The 21,709-nt window shown below is 36.7% G+C and overlaps 1 protein-coding gene across 1 annotated transcript; it reads left to right on the top strand.

Annotated features, from left to right (window-relative positions):
• The first annotated feature begins 9,285 nt into the window (after positions 1–9,285).
• Positions 9,286–21,227, top strand: pfkmb (phosphofructokinase, muscle b). The gene is made up of 22 exons (XM_081381068.1): positions 9,286–9,507; positions 11,431–11,504; positions 11,760–11,837; positions 14,632–14,821; positions 15,469–15,634; positions 15,720–15,764; positions 16,357–16,465; positions 16,565–16,660; positions 16,743–16,835; positions 16,902–17,027; positions 17,720–17,784; positions 17,876–17,939; positions 18,075–18,221; positions 18,297–18,367; positions 18,490–18,577; positions 18,686–18,838; positions 18,931–19,095; positions 19,177–19,238; positions 19,388–19,499; positions 19,621–19,720; positions 20,579–20,684; positions 20,774–21,227. The coding sequence occupies exons 1-22, from the start codon at positions 9,423–9,425 to the stop codon at positions 20,907–20,909; spliced, it is 2,331 nt and encodes a 776-aa protein (XP_081237194.1). The 5' UTR covers positions 9,286–9,422; the 3' UTR covers positions 20,910–21,227.
• Positions 21,228–21,709: the final 482 nt, after the last annotated feature.

A 21,709-nucleotide genomic window follows, 5' to 3' on the forward strand; every position in this document is an offset into this window, starting at 1 on the left:
ACCACACATAAACACCTGAAAGTGTGCATGCGCAGAAAGCGAAAACTAGGGGACGAGCACGTACGACGGCCTTACGTAAACATATCACCAGAATGATTGACACTTAGGTGGACCAATAGTTTACACTACCCACCCGGAAAAAGAAAATCCTCCGCTATACCTTTAAGCTAAAATGTGTTTTTTGTTTAAAAGAACAGGGTCTGTTCTTTCTTTGGACATATTGCATGTTCAGATATTCATACAACAAAATGTTCTCGGGGACATGAAATTTTTGTGAAAATTATCAAAAATGCTGGCGGTGGCTGGCAACTTTTTTCATAAACGCTGGCGGGGAAAGAGTTAAACACGTCGGATCCAACAAATCGAGGCTTTTTTGAAAACTACAGGTATGTGTTGATACCTGATACCTAAGTGTATGCAATTTTTTCTCCTGTTTTATCATCCACCAGGTGAAAAATAAAAAAAATAAAAAAATCAATAATTGGAAAATTTAGACAAGTAATATCTAATCCAGAACCTCAAGTATGAACAACAATTATAGTTTGTTTCTGTACTGCCAACTTATGTTCACAGAGTTTCAGTGTTTATAAAAAGTTGTGTACCCAGCCTGACTACATAAACACCCACCATTCCATTTCCTACACAGCCACACACACATTCATTTGATATGCAACACAAAGTGTGAGTGCGTGTTTATGCGTGTGCATTCTCAAGTGTGTGTGCTTTAAATGTCAAGGGTGAGTAAGTTAAGCATTTCATTTAGCATACAATTAAAAACAGGAAGAGGGGGTAAAGAGAAAGATCACAAAAGAAGGGAAGTTAGGAGAGGGCAAGTCACTAAAAAAGGTGGGTGGTGGAGGAGGAGGACATACAGAAAAATGTATTGAAAAGATAAATGGAGAAAAAGAGAGATGGTGAAAAGGCTAAAGAGAAATTAAATATGGGGGAATGAATCAAGTGAGAATAGCAGACACGATAAATGAATAAAGGTAGCTGGAAGAGGTATTAGAAATACAGTAGGTATAGAGAGAAAGATTGGGAAATAAAAAAAAAATGGATTTCAAGATTCTTTTATATTCTTATATAACATTTACCACAGTCCATTATAACAGCAGTCTTTTTTGGTGGGAAGTAGCAGGTGAATATCTATTTCCGCCCACTGGTAAGAAATGGTATTGCAGTTTAATGAATGAAGACTAAGACAACTGAAGAGAAAGTACAGTATCTGAATAAAACAGGATTTTTTATTATATATTTGGTATAATATGGTTGTGATGTCACAAAATTAAGCTATAACTCATGAATATTAATTAGGTTATTCAGAAACAAAATAGCATAATCTGTTACTATTCTAATAGTCTTTTTGATGGATCCTGCCTGTAGTAAAGTATGTTTATATTTTCAGGTCAAAACTGAAATTAATAAAAATACGAGTATCATTTTTTATAGTTGCATTTTTTAACATAAAGATAGGGCATAAGGTTTTTTGGCATGAAACTCTTTCACACTGGCCCCGGGGCCATCAAACCATCATAATCTTTTAAAATCACAGTTTGTCAAAAGTTCTTTATTTCTTTTTTTTTTACATTCACTATTCACTAACATTACCTCTATTAACTCCTGCTTTGATCCAATAAAATCTACACGTGAACTGTGTTGTGTGCAATCCTATTACAGTATTAGACTGCCTCTACTGCTGTAAGTCAAGCTGATTTCGAAGTATTGAGCCAGAACTAAAATACTATTCATTCATTTGATTAAGAAAAATACAGTGAAAACAGACCGACGAACAAATGCTGATTTAAAAACACAAGAGAGTCAGAGAGAGAGAATTGCTGGGAAACACCAAAGAAAAAAGGATGGTGTATAGAAGGAGAGAACGCACTGGAAGTAGAGAGAAAAAAACGTGAGTAGGAAACGTGAGGTCAGTTCTAATAATACTGATAAGACCTTGTCATGGCCACCACACCATCTCATTCTAATGGGAAGAATGGAGGCAGTGTGGGACAACTGTGTGTGTGTCTGCCAGGTGTGTGTATGCATTTGGGATGTGTTTGTATGCGTGTGTCAGATTAGTGTTTGTTTGTTAGAGTTGTTTGTGTGCTGTCTGCAAATTTCTTTTCTCCTGTTCCACTGGATCCCACATATTGGACTGGCGGTGCTGATCTGGCAGTGCACGCACAGGAAGATTCAGTTTGATGCAAATCATGTCTACGGTACGCGCAGTGTGTGTGTGTGTGTGTGTGTGTGTGTGTTTGTGTACATGTGTGTGTAAAAATAAAAAAAGCTGTGCATCTTTTATCTCTATTCATTGTTGTGGGTGTATGTACTTTAGTAATACTATACATCAGAAAATGCTCATGTGTTTGTGCATGTGTTTGATTGCGTATCTGTTTTGAGTACGAGATGCCATGTTTCAGTGGTCAAGCAGGCAGATGACCAAATGACACAGCACTTTAATATTTTGATGTCACAGTGAGCAAGCATTGCTCATAGGGAACTGATATTTAGAGGCTTATTAAACTTTTTTCAATGGCTTGATTCCAGAATTAGGCTACTGTATTTACTTGATTCTTTAAGAAGTAGAGATGGAAAGTGAGACAACTGTCTGACGTATACAAGCTAGTATATTTTACACTAACATGAATGCTAATGTTAGTGTAAAATGGCACAATATCTTGACATAGCTTAGTTTATAAATCTGAGAAGACTCCAATTTGAAAATAAATTTTTCAAATTGTAGTAATTTAAAAAAATAAATAAATTAGTGTTGTTATGGTATCACTTTACAACACTTTACAATAAGGTTTATTAGTTAATGTATTAACTAACATGAAATAACAACGAGCAATACATTTGTTACAGCATTTAATAATCTTTGTTAATGTTAGTCGATAAAAATACAACTCTTCATTGTTTGTTCATGTTAGTTCACAGTGCATTAACTAATGTTAACAAATACAACCTTTGACTTTAATAATGTATTAGTAAATGGTGAATTAATATTAAGTAAGATTAATAAATGCTGAAGAAGTATTGTTCATTCTTAGTCCATGTTAACTAAGGTAACCTTATTGTAAAGTGTTACCGTTGTTATAGTATTTCCATCACAATTGACACAAATCTGAATTGAATGAATCTGTTGAGTACAAATTATTTAAAAACTCACTCATTGTACTAAAGAAGGATCGTCGCCACCTACTGGTCTAGCGATGTAACACTTCTTCTTTTTTTTTTTTTAACAGGATCGGAAAATTTGAGTTGCCGGGATGAATCAAAATCCGAACTATGTGCTGGTAAGGCTCAGCTGGAAAGTGAAGTAGTTCGGCAATCAAGTTAATGGACATACTGTAGTTAAAGGGGTCATGACATTGGTTTGTTTTATTATTTTAATGTTCCTTGAGGTTCACTTATTAAAGTTTCGCTATTGCACATGAGTAAGGCCCTGTCCCAAATGGCACCCTAACACTCTAACAAAGAGTCCGCACTATCGTGACATAACGCCACTTTGACAGTCGGGAAGAATACTGTAGCAGAGCTCGCTTCAGCGCGGGCAAAAGTGTGCATCAAGGGCCCATATCGACCGCAAAGGGGGCACTCGCAAGGATTTTAGCACTTCCGGTTCCCTTTTTTGTTTTAAATAGGATTTTGGTTAGAGTCCTTAACCTTTGTCGCTCTAGCGGTTAATAAACAGAACTGCATGCGGATTAACGCACGGACCTACTGGGCACTTGCCCAGAGCACTGGGCCAGCAGGGGGCCCTGTCAAATGTATATATATTTTTTTTCAAATAATTATTATTATATATTTATTTTTTCAGTAAAATTGTTGAATATTGTGGAATAATGTGATTATTTTCTGCAGTTGCAAAGTATTAACTGGTAAATAAATCAAATAAATCATTTTAATGTATTGCTGCGCTGTCGAGAGGGACATCTAAAGGCGAGTTAAAATCATTGCGTAATATAAAGTCGCGTAGAACGGTTTCTCGAAAAACAAAACATTTTATTTTTATTTTTTTTAAACAAAAAAAGTTACAGACTGCAGCTTTAAATTGCTGAAATAATGTCTATAGTGAACACAAGCTCAATACAATTTCAAGTTTTATTTTACGACATAAAATACATCAGTATTACCCTTTTACAGTCTGGTATTATTACCCCATGATCTTGAAAAGGGCGGTTGCTAAGAGTGGCTAAAGGCTAAATGGGACTAGGCTGTCGGGGACATTAAACGTCATCACGTAAGATCAGTTCGCTTTTACCATAGACAGTATGGCTTTTACAGCCTCGTTATGCTTAAGTGTGCACTTATAAACTCACTTTCTGGGAAAATTTTCTTATATAAAAACTGAAAGAGTTGTCGGAAGCGTAACGTTAGTGGTGTAGTCAACTGTTACTACCTTTAGCTTTTTACTTCTGGTGACTGCATTTAGCCGTCAAAATTCATAAAAGTTGTGCTCATCTGTGAAAATGATCTTGATGGATTCTAACTGCCGATTGGACTACAAAGTTAAGTCCTGCACCACTCTATTACTCACACTTGTATTATATAATTTACAGACAAATCATTATGAAATAATTTACTTACTGTTTGTGATGTTGCTGCTGTCCGATCCAATACAGTTGGCTGCTTCATCTTTCAACAAAAGTTTCTTTGCGAACTCTCCATTACACTGTGCCTTCGTTTACAAAACAATCTGCAGTCAAATGCTCTGAACAAACAAATAAAACTCCGACGCGATCCAGGACGCCATTAAAAAAAAAAAAAAAAAAACATCCACTTGTTCCTGATGCGAAAAGTGTACGGAACATGGTTAGTCTACGTTATCTTTCTGAATTCTGTACCGAGACGCAAACGAGCTGTTTAAACAGGACGCTTCAAAGCCAACATTCTTTCACTCTTCCATTTGTCCTGTTGTCCACAGACTCAAGTAGGCTACATGTACGTACTACGTCAGAAACTGAATGCGCATCTGTAGACAGCGTCAGTGATTATAATGGGGTCTTTTTGACGCGATGCGACGCTCACATACAGTATAGAGCTGGTAAGTCCCGCCCCTTCCGCTAATCCCCCTGGACCTCTAGGTTGAAAAATCGTCAATGCAAGTGAATGGGAGAAAATAATTATTTTCTGGTCCCATTTGAATTTTGCCATGAATGTGAACATATGTTGTCTGTTAATTTTTTATATAACTTTTCATGTTACGAGTTTGACAGTATATGGTATGATTCTTCGGCTAGCAGTTGTGGAAAAGACATAACGAGAAAGACTACATGTCGCCTATGTGACGTCACCCCATAAAGTTGACTTACCCGTGGTTTTCACCAACCTCAACGATTTTGTCCTCTCCCTGAAAGAAGGCGGTGAAGTGCACCAAAGACACAGCCATGTTTAGCGGGATCCGTGAGCTAGTGTCCGTATGCGAGTGGTGGTGACGTTTCAAACGCGTCGAAAGCAGCGAAGAGTTGTAGTCCACAAAGTGCTCTCACACAAAGTCTAACCGTATCAAACTTCTACCCGCTAAATTGTAGCATTCTTTACACGAAAAGTTTCAAAGAAAAAATTCACAGACAACATATGTTCACATTCATGGCACAATTCAAACGGGACCAGAAAATAATTATTTTCTCCCATTCACTTGCATTGACGATTTTTCAACCTAGAGGTCCAGTGGGGTTAGCGGAAGGGGCGGGACTTACCAGCTCTATAGGCAAAACGCAGCCGTTATTTATTCTTTCGCCTGGCTCCGCTGACTGCGCATGCTCCTCCTTCCCAAACGGACTAGTCCTAGGCCTTTACTTGACGCGCTCGCTGTTGTACTCAAGCCGCTTGTCCACCAGCGTCTCGATTTCTGACGCGACGCCAAAGTCCATTCATTTCCTATGGAACTACGTCAGGCAGCAAAAACGCCCCCCCGCAAAGCATGATGGGTCGCGTCGATTTGGTCAACAGCGGCGCTGCAAAAAAGTATCTCGGTAGATACTTTATGCAAATGAGAGCGTCAAAACGCGGGGCAGCAGCCAATGGAAACTCGGCAGCGAGAATTTGTGTATGGGCGTTAAAACAAACCCAGCCCCCAAACAGCCCACAAACCCAGCCCCCAAGCAGCCCACAAACCCCGCCCCCAAGCAGCGAAAACGTCACAGGCGTCGCGTCGGAACAAAAATTGATCGGACGCTGGTGGACAAGCGGCTTCAGTGTTGCCAGATTGGAAATGTCTTAGTAGGCGTACCAGAAGCTCAAAATTATCATACACGAGTCAAACGCACAGAATACGACTATTTATTGACCAAAAACTTTTTGACACGACATGAAAATTACTTTATTGCTAAAATATTGATCTCAGCTTGGAAAGCGGAAGGAACGTTTTTTTTTATTATTATTATTATTATTATTATTATTATTTACTTTTTTCTTCTTCTTGCAAAACATACAGAGATGATCACAATTCTGAAATTATCATACATTATGGTATTTTTTTCCCCATTATTGATCGTACAGAGGTCAAAATTATCGTACAAATACGATAATTATCGTAAGTCTGGCAACACTACTATTCTTTGAAACAACAGGGGGCGACTCTGAGTAGGAATTGTTTTCTAAACCATCAGGAGGCAGCGTGATGTTTGATCAAGGTACCATGTGATGTTTGTTTTTCATTACACCTCACCAAACCAACTACAAAATAACCAAATAATCGTGTAAAATCCAGTAAACCTTGAGATTATTACTCGTAACATTAGAACAACATATATGGACTTAAGAAGACTGGATATGAAATATAAAATATGTATAAAACAAATTAAACAATCTCTTAAATATGTTTTAATTTCATTACATATTTTTATTTAATTTCATGAACATTTTTATTAAATCTTTATTTTCATTAAAAGTGCTTATTTCTGCTATTGTAGGCTTATTTTGTAAATGTAAGCAATTCAATTGGACAAGCGCAAACTGGGTGCCTCGGCTCGAAGTCGTGCATCTATGAAAATGGAGCCATGCGCAAAGTTACAAAAAAAGCCGTGCACAGACCGCCCACACCTCGTGCAGCGAGTAAAACCAGTCTGAATACCAACTAGGCTCGGCCTATGGTTCAGTGATGAATAACTATTCGTTGATGTCTTGCTCTGGAAGCAGTCATATGCAAATGTATTTGGCTGTGTGACATCACAGATCCCGCAATATCAAAACAAGCCATTTTTGAAGCTTGATTAAATAAATGCTTTGTTTATAATAAGGAGGATGTCATGACTCCTTTAAGTCACACTCGTCTGTGTAGTCAATTCTGCTTTGTAGATTTTGGGTTCAACTACCAGCCTTACATTTTTCTTTATCATTCTTCTTTACATGATAACTAAGGTGACTAGATTTAGTACAGTTTTAATATTAATAAACTAACTTACATTAAATGTCAATTTTAAATTAGTTTGCGATTATTTATTCTATAAATATTGAAATATGAAGCAAGATATTATTCTAACTAAAGTCCAGCATACACTGTTTAAATTTGACCACAATTTTTGCCATCTGAGACTAATTTCTGGGATCGTTAAGGATTTCTTTTGGCGTTAACACTGTACACACTACACAATCTGTCTGTCTTTGAGATCACAATGCACAATCTATCATTACATTATTTTAAAGGATTAAAAAAATCGTACAGCATATAGTAGGTTTAAGACTTAATTATTTTCAAAGGAATTTGTTTCCAGAACAAATTTTCAGGACCATATAGAACTGTGGCTAGTCTAGAATAGACTATTTTGGAAGTTAGTAACATCATGTTTTCTTCGAGATTGGTCTTAACTTTTTTGAGCTCAGTTAAATAAAAAGGTAGTTTGGCCTAATCTGAATCTGAAAAAGTAAGAGTGATTACCTCTTATATAACTGCTAGTTGGTCAAACTAGTTTTTAAGACACAGTCTTAACATAGACTCTACGTTAATGCAACTGGCCCCAGATCACACTACATTTAATGTTGCTAAAGAGAATTATCTGGTGTTAAGGAGGTTTAACTCGGCACTGTAAATAACTTGTTTAAATCGCAAAACAGGATTGGAAGGTTCATAGTGATCCACGTCTTTAACCCGTAGTAACTAACTGAGACATGACTGTCTGGGTGTAACCAAACACAACAGCATTCAACCAGTAGACAGCAACATACTGGAGTCTGGACGCTGCATCTAACACTAACGTTGACCAACACCCAGCAGCTGTTGCATGTTAGAGTCATAGAGTTTAATCCGGGCTCTACTATAATCACTTTAGGATACTAATCTTGGTGACTAAAAGTCTTCTTTTTTTTTTCTAAATGGAGTAATGAAAGATAAATCTACCTCACCAGTACTGGATAATGTGTTAATTTACTCCTATTTACTTTAATTTCCTTAATATTTAGGATTTTTTTCCTCCTGGTTTGGGGCTCAGATTTACACTTGCCTTGTCAACATCTTTACTGCCCCACCACAAAATACATATTTGTTAAAGTCACCAATGGACAATTCCTAATATTTTTTATAGAATATTGCAGTATTTTTATGATTTATCCGTGCACATCATTTTTTTTCATGATGATGTTTACTGATGCGAAGGCGGGACAAAGTGTGCCACATATGTGATCACAGCAATGCAAACCACAACGATCCAATCAATTTGCGATAGACAAAATCAAGTCCTACTTTTTTTTTCTTGTTCGAGAAGCTGTTTCACTCATAAACACACACACACACCTCCTCACCATATGGTCATGATATTTTGTTCATACCATTGTATTCTCAGAAAGATCATATGGAAGTGTGCTAAAATTTAGTCAAGTCAGAGCTGTGTTCATTGGATGAAAAAAAAGTATATTTCTTTTCAATAACCTTGTTACAGATGGAAAAATCACATCTACAAAGTATTTCGATGGAACCCTGGGAGATGTCAACTGCTCTACCACCCTACACAATGGCTGTAAGTGTGTGTGTGTGTGTGTGTGTGTGTTTGTGGGAGAGAGAGTATTTTTGCACTGCATATTCACAGTATGACCTATAGGAAAATATAGCATAAAGGTCATGTTGGTGTATGCTTGTCCAACCATGTGTGTGCAGTTTTGTTCCTCTGTGTAAATGTTTTGTGTTTGTATCTGATTGTATTTCTGCATAAAGATCACATGGCATGGGATTAAAGTGACCGTAAATGCAGTTTGTATGTGTGTTTTAATCAGAACACTAGAAGCACGTGGTGCATCAGATCATTTTAAATTTAGTTATGACGGGGGTGGATACTGTGTGTGACACTGCATGCCAGGGTGGAGGGTGTTTATACTGCCGTCACGCTCCCATTCAGTCAGTCGGGGAGAGAGTGGTCTGACAGCGAGAGAAAGGTTGACAGTTCACTTCAAAATTTCTCTTGTCGTCTTCAGGCCATCTTGTCAAAATGCAGCGTTCAGCACCTGTGGACCCCACAAAGATGGGTGTTGGAAGGGCCATCGCTGTCCTCACCTCTGGAGGAGATGCACAGGGTGAGGAAGTGTGTATTTGTGTGTACAGGCATTTATGGAGACTAACTCCATGGATGTAGATACAGAACAAGTTTGCTGAATCCTTTGGCGCTTTAAACTGTTCTGGGGTCCAACTTTAAGCATTTGTCACAGCTTTTTTTTTTTTTACTTAAGTTCTCACATACTGAATCTAACAAATCAGTGCTTTAAAACATAACTTATCCATAATTTTATGCTGTGGCAACTTCATACAACAAAACCCATAATCTGCCATTGGTCTTGTATTAATAAATGATTTGGTCATTAAGTTTCTGTGTACTAACATTCAAAGCTTTGGGGTCAGTATGCGTATAAATTCTCTTATGCTCACCAAGGCTGCATTTATTTGATTGAAAAACAGTAATATTGTGAAATGTAATTACAAATTTAAAATAATCGTTGTCTATTTAAATATATATTTTGAAAGGAAATGTATTCCTGTGATGAAAGCTGAATTTTCAGCATCATTACTCCAGTCTTCAGTGTAACACGATCCTTCAGAAATCATTCTAATATGCTGATCTGGTGCTCAGGAAACATTTCTTATTATTATCAGTTTGTTTGTAACGTCATAAATGTCTTTAATTCAGCAGGGGCACATTAAATTGATCAAAAGGTACAGTAAAGTGTTAATTTCTTTAAGAAAAATCATACAGACCCCAAACTTTTGAACATTAGTGTAGATGTTTTTGGGTAGTTGAGCATAACATGCTCTTAATGATGAGTATATTCAACATAAATCATGATTTTAGGTTACAATTTATATGAACACATAATAGTATTCATTTTAGTATTTAAAATAAAAAATATTTGATCATTTTTCTGCAACTTTTTTCTAAAACCTATGTATTTTTGTTCAATGGAACACTAAAGGAGATGTTTATACCGTCAAACACTATAAAATTACATATGAAAATGCTCATGATACAAACCTTGTTCATGTTTCTGTGCATTCAAAATGTGTGCAACTTGTTCTCCTCCTTTTTGTTGTTGCATAGATTTCAACTATATAAATCGTCATCCACTTTTGTTATATGGAAAAGAGCAGCAAGGACATTCTGCTAAACATCTCCTGTGTTTCATGAAATACAAGAATAGGGGGTTTGGAATGGCATGAGAGTGAGCAAATGATGACATCATTTACAGATTTGGGGAAACTAAACCTCCATGTAGGAAGGTTTTTTCCACTACAGAATCAAGAGTGATATGCAGTTTCCTCCTCTTTTGTATTAAAATGCAAGGTATAAAGTCAAATGTGTGTGGTATTGAATTTGGGCATAACTTGATAGATGATAATTTAAAGTGGTTGTGTTGAATCCTTGATTACCTGATTGAACTACCACCCCCTCATTTACTATATCAGCCTTATTGAATGAGCAACAGGAATCATATATCAGAGAGGTCACGAGAGGTGCTAAAGCTTTCACACTGACCTTTTATCCAACCTTTAGCAGCAGGAAAAAGAACTGACCTTTAACCTTATCTGGTACCAGCTGCAGAATAAGTCAAATAACTGTGTAATGTCAACTAGTCCTAGAAGTACCTTAACTATGGCTGTCCCATCGTTCCCTCTCCCTCTCACTCAATTCCTTCCCATGATCTCTCTGTCTGGAGGGTGTTATATTTAGCCGGTGACCTTTGGGGAAATGTGGTTGCTTTGGAGAGCTGGGCAATGAAGCTTGCCTGTTGTCCTCTCTGGTTCAATCTTAAATGAAACTTGAGCCACTTAGATTGCCCTTTTCAATGGGACTTAACCACCATGTGGGTATGTGTGACCAGATGACAAGATAACAGGTTTGGAATAAAACCAAAAACAGTTTCCAGCTACCTTTACTAAGTGTCTAGCAAATCAAAATACTATAAAGTATGTCCAGTAATCATGATTCATTAATTATTATATCTCAGGCATGAATGCTGCTGTCCGAGCCACAGTGAGAGTTGGGATCTACACCGGTGCGAAAGTCTATTTTGTGCATGAGGTTTGTACATCTAAACACACTCATACACACATAAGAAACAAAGAATTAAAAGTGAAAGATTGGTATGCGCTGGACACAAAAATTGAGAATTTGTAATTCTAATTCACTGTTATTCACTTATGCGGGAGAAATTCAATTTCCAATTCACTCAGCTCTGGCTCAATTCTAAGTCTACTCAATCTTTTTAAAGTCTATGCATTATTTAACATGTGTGTGCATTCAATTATGCATCCTCCAATTTCTGTGTGCGTCTAGGGTTATCAGGGCCTAGTCGATGGAGGCGATAACATCCGACAAGCAACTTGGGAGAGCGTGTCAATGATGCTGCAACTGGTAATTTGATAATCTTTTCACTGGTAATATTTCGGCAATCATATCGTGTGTGTTTTCTATCAGCTGTTTGGAATCCGAACTAGCAATTTGTGAATGAATCACTATTTATCTAATTGGTCAAATGGGTTTGCAAAAAGGTCTGAAATAGTTTGCGATTCAGTTTGATTCATTCAAACAGTGTTCTGCAGCTCAGACTGTAGAGCATGGCACTAGTAATGCCAAGGTCATGGGTTCAGTCCCCAGGGAATGCGTCGACTGATAAATTGTATCCACTTTATTTAGCAACTCGGAACTAAGCTATTTTCTGTGAATGAGCGAGACTCCATTAGCCGCTATAGGTAACTAGAACAAAGTGCAGTAATTGGCAAAACTATTTGCACTGCAAACCAGTGTGTTTATAATTACGACGATGTATTAAAAATAATATGGTGAAAAATATCAGTTTGCAATATCAAGCAGCATAACAAGCTGTTCTGTATAAAATAACTGGAAGCGGATGACAATGAAAGCCAGGCACATTCAATTTACAAATGGCCACTGTGGACACATTCAATGCAATGTAAATTGCTTTGAATAAATGTGTAACTGTAAATGAAAATTTTATACACTTGCAGTGGTAAAACAAAAACGGCACTGGATGAGGTGATATTTACCTACAGTCCATTGTATGACACAGAACTTGCATGCGTGTGTCAGCAATGAAGCTGCTCTTTATTGCACGTGCAGTTTGTGAACAAGCAGCACACTCTGTATTGCAGGTAAAATTTGTATCCATGTATCCAAAACAGTATAAAAAAAATAATTAAAATATGGGGATGCTTTTTGATGGGGTCCTGTGCCCCAGTACTTATGAAAGGCTAGGAACGCTCTTGCCTTCAACACACATTTATGCTCATTCAGCTGACTCTTGTGCACACATCAACACAATCAAACCATCACTGAAACTAAAGGGTGAGTGCATCAGGTTATTTTTGTATGCATGTATGAGATCATATTGCATGGTAGGCTATAACCACTTTGATCTAGCACAAAATGCCAGAGTTCATCTAGAGATTTCTGCTTTTGAGACTTAGGGTAATATTAGATAGACACACATACACACACACTACTGCCTGTGCCTACACTACAAATTACCATGTGAGTAATGGCACAAGCCATAGACAAATTACATTATGACAATGCTGATTGGCTGATGGCACCACAAGACCGCAGACAGTTTCAGGGCCCTATCTTACACCTGGCGCAATGCAGCACCATGCGCAATGCAAATGTTTTTTGCTAGTTTCAGTCCGACGCAGTTATAATTTTCACGTCCTGTGCCACGTTGTTTAAATAGCCAATGCATTTGCGCCCATTTGTGCACCCATGGGCATGATGGTCTGAAAACTAGGTGTCTTCTGGTGCATTGTTGGCACGTTGCTATTTTGAGGCAACAGAAATAGACTGCGCCATTGACTAACTGAAACCTGGTCTAAAGTCAATGGTGCAATATAAGATCGTTAAAATAGGGCCCTCAAACCCCTTACTATCCAGCCAAACCTTGACTCATTGGCATCCTATACATTATGTAGTCAATAACCATCCACAGCACTTTAGTATCCCATACAGAAAAAAAAATTATTGAATTATATTTTAAAGTGTCAAAAATATATGTGGCATATATTCCAAATACATTGAAATATATTTGCATTGTTGTTCACTTATATTTATCATTTTGAAATATATTCTGAAATATAACAAAAATATGTGATGTTTAGTGTGAAATATATTTACATTTATAACATGTAATGTAAAATATATGACAAAATATATGGTCATAAAATGTTTAGCTTGCTAAAGAAGGGTCGAAAATGTATTTTGATCATAGTAATTCCTCTACCTTTTCCCCTATACACAACAGTAGGCTACCATATTTCACTACTGTATTATGACACACAGCTATAATAAATACTGTACTTACATTTAAATGACTGTAATGTAAAATGACAGATAGTTGCTTTCCTAGGACTATTAGGCCATATTAGGTGGCACGTACCTAACACTAAGTGCAATTATTAGATTTATTGTTGTGTTTTATTGACATCTTTCCTGAAGTCATTTAAATATTGAAAAAATGCACAATATTTATGATGCAAGTATAAGTGACACTCCAACAGTGAAGTACACTTAAACAATAGATAGAACTCCGTGTCTAACACTGCATACACACACTATTAAATAACTGTATTCAATTCTGTAAAAATAGGGAAAAAAACTCTGCATTCTGTGTGTTATTTCCTACATAAAATAGTCATTTTAGGACCAGTAGGAAAAATGTGGGCGGGGGAAGTGGTAGAGCACTTCTCTCCCATGCCCACATCCACGGCTGAAGTGGTCTTATATTTAACTAAAATATATTTTCAAAAAAAAAAAATATATATTTACATATATTTAACTAAAATATATTTATTGGGCCAATGCAGAACATGAAATCCACGGGGAGGAGTCGGATCCAGATCCAACTCCTCCCACCTTACATACCTAAACCTACCAATCTCCACCCCCTGATCCCTAAACCCACCCCTAAACCTACCCATCTCCACCCCTAAACCTACCAATCTCCACCCCTTATACAAGATCCGACTCCTCCCCCCGGATCTTGTGTACTGCATTGAGGTGCTACTGCCAATTTTGAATATTTGCATATATTCCAAAAATATATTTAAAAATATATATTATATATATTCTTTTGTGTATGGGATATTCCTCTGTATTTCTGATAATTTTTCTTATTTACCTCTTTCTATTTTGTCAGGGGGGCACAGTCATTGGCAGTGCCCGCTGTCAGGACTTCCGCACTAAGGAGGGTAGAACTAAAGCAGCATGCAACCTGGTGAAGTTGGGCATCACTAATCTGTGTGTAATTGGTGGAGATGGCAGCCTGACTGGCGCCAACGAGTTCCGTAATGAGTGGAGTGAACTGCTCCAAATCTTGCTGAAAGCAGGTAGGACTACACCACCCGGTAATCCTTGTTGGCCTTTTACATCAGGGGTTTTAAAACTTTATGTCCCAATTTATCCATCCATCCTATTCATCAAGAACATAACATAAAACATACCATTTTTAATTCAAATAAATGCTGTTCTTGTGAACTTTCTATTCATCAAAGAATCCTGAAAAAAATGATCACAGTTTACACAAAAATATAAGCAGCACTTTTCAACATTGATAATAATAATAAGAAATGTTTCTTGGGCACCAAATCAGCATATTGCAATGATTTTAGAAGGATAGTGTGACACTGAAGACTAGAGTAATGGCTGAAAACATTCAGCTTTGCCATCACAGGAATAAATTACATATTCAAATGTATTCAAATAGAATTAATTTAAATTGTAAAAATATTTTACAATATTACAGTTTTACTGTATTTATGACATACATGCTGCCTTGGTGAACAAGTAGTGTATATGGTGATCTCTGAGAATATGTTTTGGCTTTGTAAATATATTAAATATGTACATAATCTTTTGCAGAATGTAAGACACTGTACCTTTATATAAATAGGGAGACTGATGAGAAGATTCAATGTGTCAGTTATAGAGAGATACACATAAAACTCATGCCTGTCTGTCTGTGCTCATACTGTAGGAAAGATCACAGCAGAGGAGGCTAAACGTTCATCTCATCTGAACATCGTTGGGATGGTTGGATCCATAGACAATGATTTCTGTGGCACAGACATGACCATTGGCACCGATTCAGCTCTGCACAGAATCATGGAAGTAGTGGATGCCATCACAACAACAGCTCAGAGGTAAATGCATACACACACATGTATGTACATATGGTACTACACAGTTGCATTCTGAGCCTGACAACACATTGATTTGTCTTTGCAGTCATCAAAGAGCCTTTATTCTGGAAGTGATGGGCAGGCATTGTGGGTATGTTGTAGTATGGATGCATGATATGTCATTCTGTTGTTGCATGTTACCATATTATTTGTTCTAAAAAAAAAATCCATATCTTATGCTAATAAGTGTTTGACTTGATTATTGATCATAAACCAGTTGCAGTAGTATTATGCACAAGGTTACCACCAGTGTTATTTTAGTATCATTGAGTTACTATAATTTTTTTAATATTTTGAATACGTTTTTATTTTTGTATTTTTATTACATTCATTTTAATTTTATTAAAAAAAATAATTTAGTTTTTGTCATTTTTATTACTTATTTCTGTATAGTTCTTTATTTCAGTTTTAGCTTTAGTTACTTTATCACATCACGATAACTAAATGAAAAATGACTAATGTTGCTTTGGAAACTAGCTAAAATAAAATTATAATATTATAAATTAATATGTAATGGCTTGGTTTCAGAGACAGGGCTTAGACTAAGCCAGGACTAGGCCTTAGTTAAATTAGGACATTTAAGTAGCATTTATTAAAACGTGCAAAAGCTCCAGTTAACTATAACATTCCTTGTTATGACAGTGTGTAACCAAGAGTGTACGTATTTTTTTGTGTAAATATAGGTATTTGGCCTTAGTCACTGCCCTGTCGTGTGGCGCTGACTGGGTGTTTATTCCTGAGATGCCTCCAGATGAAGGATGGGAGGACCATCTGTGCAGGAGACTTACCTATGTAACATCTATACACATTATAATGCCTTACTTATCATCATAGTCAACATCAACATCAATATATTCTGTCCAATATAATTATACTGTCTTAATTGTGCAGCAAAGAAGCATTGGCCATCGTTTGAATGTCATCATTGTGGCGGAAGGTGCTTTGGATCGCCACGGCAAACCCATCACCAGTGACTTTATCAAACACGTAAGCCCAAACTGTCACAAAATATGATCATAGAGATTTTTTTATCATGATTAATTCTTTGTGCATGTTTGTGTTTGTTTAGCTGGTCACTAAAAAGCTCGGCTTTGACACACGTGCCACTATTCTGGGTCATGTGCAGAGAGGAGGAACACCTTCAGCCTTTGACAGAATCTTGGTATGATCAGAATCAGCATTTTTTGTTTGTTTGATGCATATGTAACATGCTCTGTCTCGTTCTCAGGGCAGTAGGATGGGGGTGGAGGCTGTGATGGCATTGCTAGAGGCCACTCCTGACACCCCTGCATGTGTGGTCAGTCTATCTGGAAACATGGCTGTTCGACTGCCCCTCATGGAGTGTGTGCAAGTGGTGAGCTGGCATAGACACATCCTGACTTCCTGGCCGCATTATTATTTTATGTTTGATGTGTTTTGATGCGGTAGTTCAAATCATATCAAAGTAACTGCTGTTCTCCCCAACCAGATATGAAAGTATTTATATGAACAGGTCGTTTGGGTTGTTCATGTTTGATGCTTTTGAAAGAAACCTCTTATGCTCACCAAGGCTGCATTTATTTGATCAAAAATACAGTAAAAACAGTAATATTGTGAAATGTTATTACAATTTAAAATAACTGTTTTCTATTTTAATATATTTTAAAATTTTATTTATTCCTGTGATGGCAAAGCTGAATTTTCAGCATCATTAATTCAGTGTCACATGATCCTGATTAGGATTATTATCAATGTTATTCTATTCTTTGATGATTAGAAAGTTGAGAAGAACAGCATTTATTTGCAAGAGAACATTTTGAGACAATATAAGAGTCTTTACAGTGTGATGAATTTAATGAATCTTTACTGAATAAAAGTATTCATTTATTTAAAAAATAAATCTCTTTCTTTGAATAGTAGTGTAATTTTATATAACATTTAATCTATTATTATTATTATGTATTTTATTTTATTTTATTGCAGTCAATTTGATGCAGATGTTTGGTTTGTTGATTTGTACCCTAATTAAGCAATTTAATTTGTAATACATCTTGTTCTTTTTTTTAGACAAAAGATGTGACCAAAGCTATGGCAGAGGGCAGGTTTGAGGATGCTGTTAAGCTCAGGGGAAAGTGAGTTCTTTATCCTTGTCTGTCTGTCTTTCTTTCTTTCTTTGCTAAAACAAACTAAACCTGTGACTGATTTGCTGTTTCTCTTCTGCAGGAGTTTTGAGAACAATTGGAACACATATAAACTCTTGGCCCATGTGACCGCCCCAGATGTGAAGGTGCGTAGCAAGATAATCGTTCATTTTATCCCATTTGTTAGATTTTACTCCAGATATGTATGAATTTCTCTTCTATATATTTATTTATTTTGATTTTCATCATCTTCCTCTTTCCATCTTTCTCTCTTTCTTTAGAGTAATATAAACATAGCTATACTGAACGTGGGAGCTCCGTGTGCAGGAATGAACGCGGCAGTCCGTTCTGCAGTCAGAATCGGTATCATTCAAGGACACAACATGCTAGCAGTACATGACGGCTTCGATGGACTTGCACACGGAACTGTAAAGTATTTAACATGCATGAGGAGTCCATATGAAGAAATGTCTTCTCTTTGATTTAAACTCTGTCTCCTGCAGATTGAACCAATTGATTGGGGCTATGTGGGAGGTTGGACAGGCAAAGGCGGTTCTAATTTAGGAACTAAGAGGTATGTTTTTTTTGATCAAATAAATGCAAATTGGTGAACAAAAGAAATCTTACTTGCCCCAAACTTGTGTAAATAGTGTGTGTTATTTTTGTATCTCTCTCTTTCTCCTTCTCTCCCTGTAGGTCACTGCCGGCTACTATGATCGAAGATATCAGTCTGAATATAGCCAAGTTTAACATTCATGCCCTGGTTATCATTGGAGGATTTGAGGTGAGAAAATCTCAAATACTACAGCCAATATGAAATCAAATATTGATATTTGTCCACCTTGTTGTTTGATTTTTACACACACTCTCTCGCCTCCCCCTTTCTGTTTAGGCCTTTGTTGGAGGTTTGGAATTAGTGACTGCCAGAGAAAAATATGAGGAGTTGTGTATTCCCCTGGTTGTTATTCCTGCTACTGTGTCTAATAACATTCCTGGATCAGACTTCAGCATCGGTGCTGATACTGCTCTGAATACTATCACGACTGTGAGAAACCACACACTATAAAATTGTATAATGTACAAATCACAGACATGTCCCCAACCATCTGTTTAATCATCTGTTTTGTGTCTTTTAAGACATGCGATAGGATCAAGCAATCCGCCGCTGGAACAAAGCGCAGGGTTTTCATCATTGAAACAATGGGGGGATACTGTGGATATCTGGCTACCATGGCAGGACTGGCTGCGGGGGCTGATGCTGCTTATATCTATGAAGATCCATTTGCCATTCACGACCTGGAGGTGAGGCATGTTAGGATGGGTGATTGGATGGATATATGTCATTTTGTTTGTTTTTAACTTAAATTTCTGGTTGCAAAATAGACAAATGTGGAGCATTTATTGGAGAAGATGAAGACCACCGTGAAAAGAGGCCTCATCCTCAGGTTGGTCATTTTGTCACACAATCTGTTTCTGCATATTTTCGCTCTTTCTTTCTCTTTCGGTCAACTTCTGCAATAATCTAGACAAATGACTCCAGTCTTATGTAATTCTTGTGCCAGCACTCTAATAGCATCAAACTGTTTTCCCTCAGGAATGAGAAATGTAATGCAAACTACACTACAGATTTTATCTTCAACTTGTACTCCGAAGAGGGCAAAGGAGTTTTTGACTGCCGTAAGAATGTGCTTGGGCACATGCAGCAGGTCTGTGTGTACAATATTGATAGTATTCTAGGGTTTTGGCCTGTGTTTTTGAACACTATTGCTGAGCTTCCTTGTCATCATCTCTGGGCTCAATTGCTAACTTTTCTCATGGTATTTTCAGGGTGGAACGCCCACACCGTTTGACAGGAACTTTGGCACAAAGATGGGTGCTAAAGCGGTGTTGTGGTTGACTGATAAACTGAAGGAGTGTTACAGACATGGTGAGTGAACAATAATTTGAATGAGTGGATGATAGGAGACTAAATGGGAGACTTAATGGGTTTGAATTGTGTTTAAATTTACAGCACTTTCCATGAATGGGTTATAATATAGTGACTGAAGTTTTAACACGCACATACACACACAAACATGCGCACACACACACACAAACACAAGGTTACATACTACTACTAATAATTACAATTTCATAATAATAAAACAATAAACATTTAAATGAATAAATAATAAGAATAATTACATATAACATGTTTTACTGCAATAAATTTATATCAGTAGCTATGTTTCCATCGACCTATTTTTATGCGAATTTTGGGAATTTTGAATTGAGGTCGATCATTTTTTATCAGATAGGAAGACATGGACATAAACTAAGATGGAAACACATTTACCAAATAAATCCCTCGATGCTCAACAAAAAAAGTCATACGAGTTCCGTCCAGAAATCCATATACTTGTGGTACATGAGGTGTAGCCTCAGAATGCAAGATGCATAATGCATGACAATTTTGCACTTGTTAAATTCACAGCTTTGCATGGAAATATAGCTAGTGTCAATATAGCACAGCTCAAACATGCATTTTAGTCTGGGACTATAGGCTTAAGCCTCGTCTTACCAGGGGGTTAATGTTTTTAAATGAGATACTTTTAATGCTAGGTTAATTGTATCTTATATAATATTGTATGTAACATATGCAATAATTCTCACAATCTTTAATGCATAAAAAGCAATTGAACACCAAAATGTACTGTATTCATTGAAAGCGCCTTACATAAATCCTTATGAACCTGACTGTATCTTTCTGTCTTTCCATAAACATCTTTCACTCTTGTATGAGCAGGCCGTATCTTTGCTAACACACCGGACTCTGCCTGTGTTCTGGGAATGAGGAAGAGAGCCATGATCTTCCAGCCTCTCTCTGATCTCAAAGAGGACACTGACTTTGTGTGAGTGATCCCCGATTCATTTCACTGTTGTTTCATTGCATTGCACACATTGTCATTCACTGAGTGAATCCCACCCGTTTCTGTTCCAGACATCGTATACCGAAGACTCAGTGGTGGCTGAAGCTCAGGCCCATTCTCAAGATTCTGGCCAAATACAAGATCACTTTGGACACCTCAGAGACCGCTACGATGGAGCATGTTATTAAGAAGAGAGGAGCAGTCTAGACACACACTGAATTACAGTGGGATAAAAAAAGATCTTAGTATAAAAGAATAATCAGCTGATCACCCTAATGTTCTTAGAAACCATGTAAACACAAAAACAAATATGGGTTAAATGAGTGACTAAATAATGACAGAATTTACAGTTTTGGTTGAACTATCCCTTTAAGTAAAAAAAAAACAAAACACAAATTTGAACTCTCAGCTGTATTTTTAAAATTTCACCACTAGGCCTATCTGGCCTAAATGTACTATTGTTAAAAAAAAAAAAACTATTGTACTGTTGTTTCTAAATAAATAAAACTGCCAGACTACATTAAACCTGAAGATTTAATTTTCGATGCTTTCACTGAACACAGAAAAGTAATATTTGTACAGTCACATTAATATCAACATGGCAACATTGCTAGAGAAATACAATTTATGACATTGCATATTTTCAGTTCTTTTTTTTGCTTGTTTATTTTTTTCTAAAAGACCAACAGGATTTAACTGGATTTATATATGTGATAAATTTAGTTTCCAAAGTGCACATTTTTTCTTATGTATATGGTAACATATATGGTATTTAGCGGTATATGTATATAACTGTTTTCTAAAGCAGAATTTTCAGATTATGAACAAATGTGAGATCAAAATAGAAGTTAATCAACATATCCAATAGCTGAAAACTTGGTGCTGAAGAGAGAACAAAGAGCACCGCCATGTGGTGACACTGCCCTTGTTACAGTAATAAGCTAGTAAAACTAAACAGGTGTCTTTCTTGATTCAGTGTTAATTAAAATGTTTCTTATAACGTTATT

The sequence above is a fragment of the Scardinius erythrophthalmus genome (assembly GCF_964197995.2).
Source record: "Scardinius erythrophthalmus genome assembly, chromosome: 12".
Lineage (NCBI taxonomy): Eukaryota > Metazoa > Chordata > Actinopteri > Cypriniformes > Leuciscidae > Scardinius > Scardinius erythrophthalmus.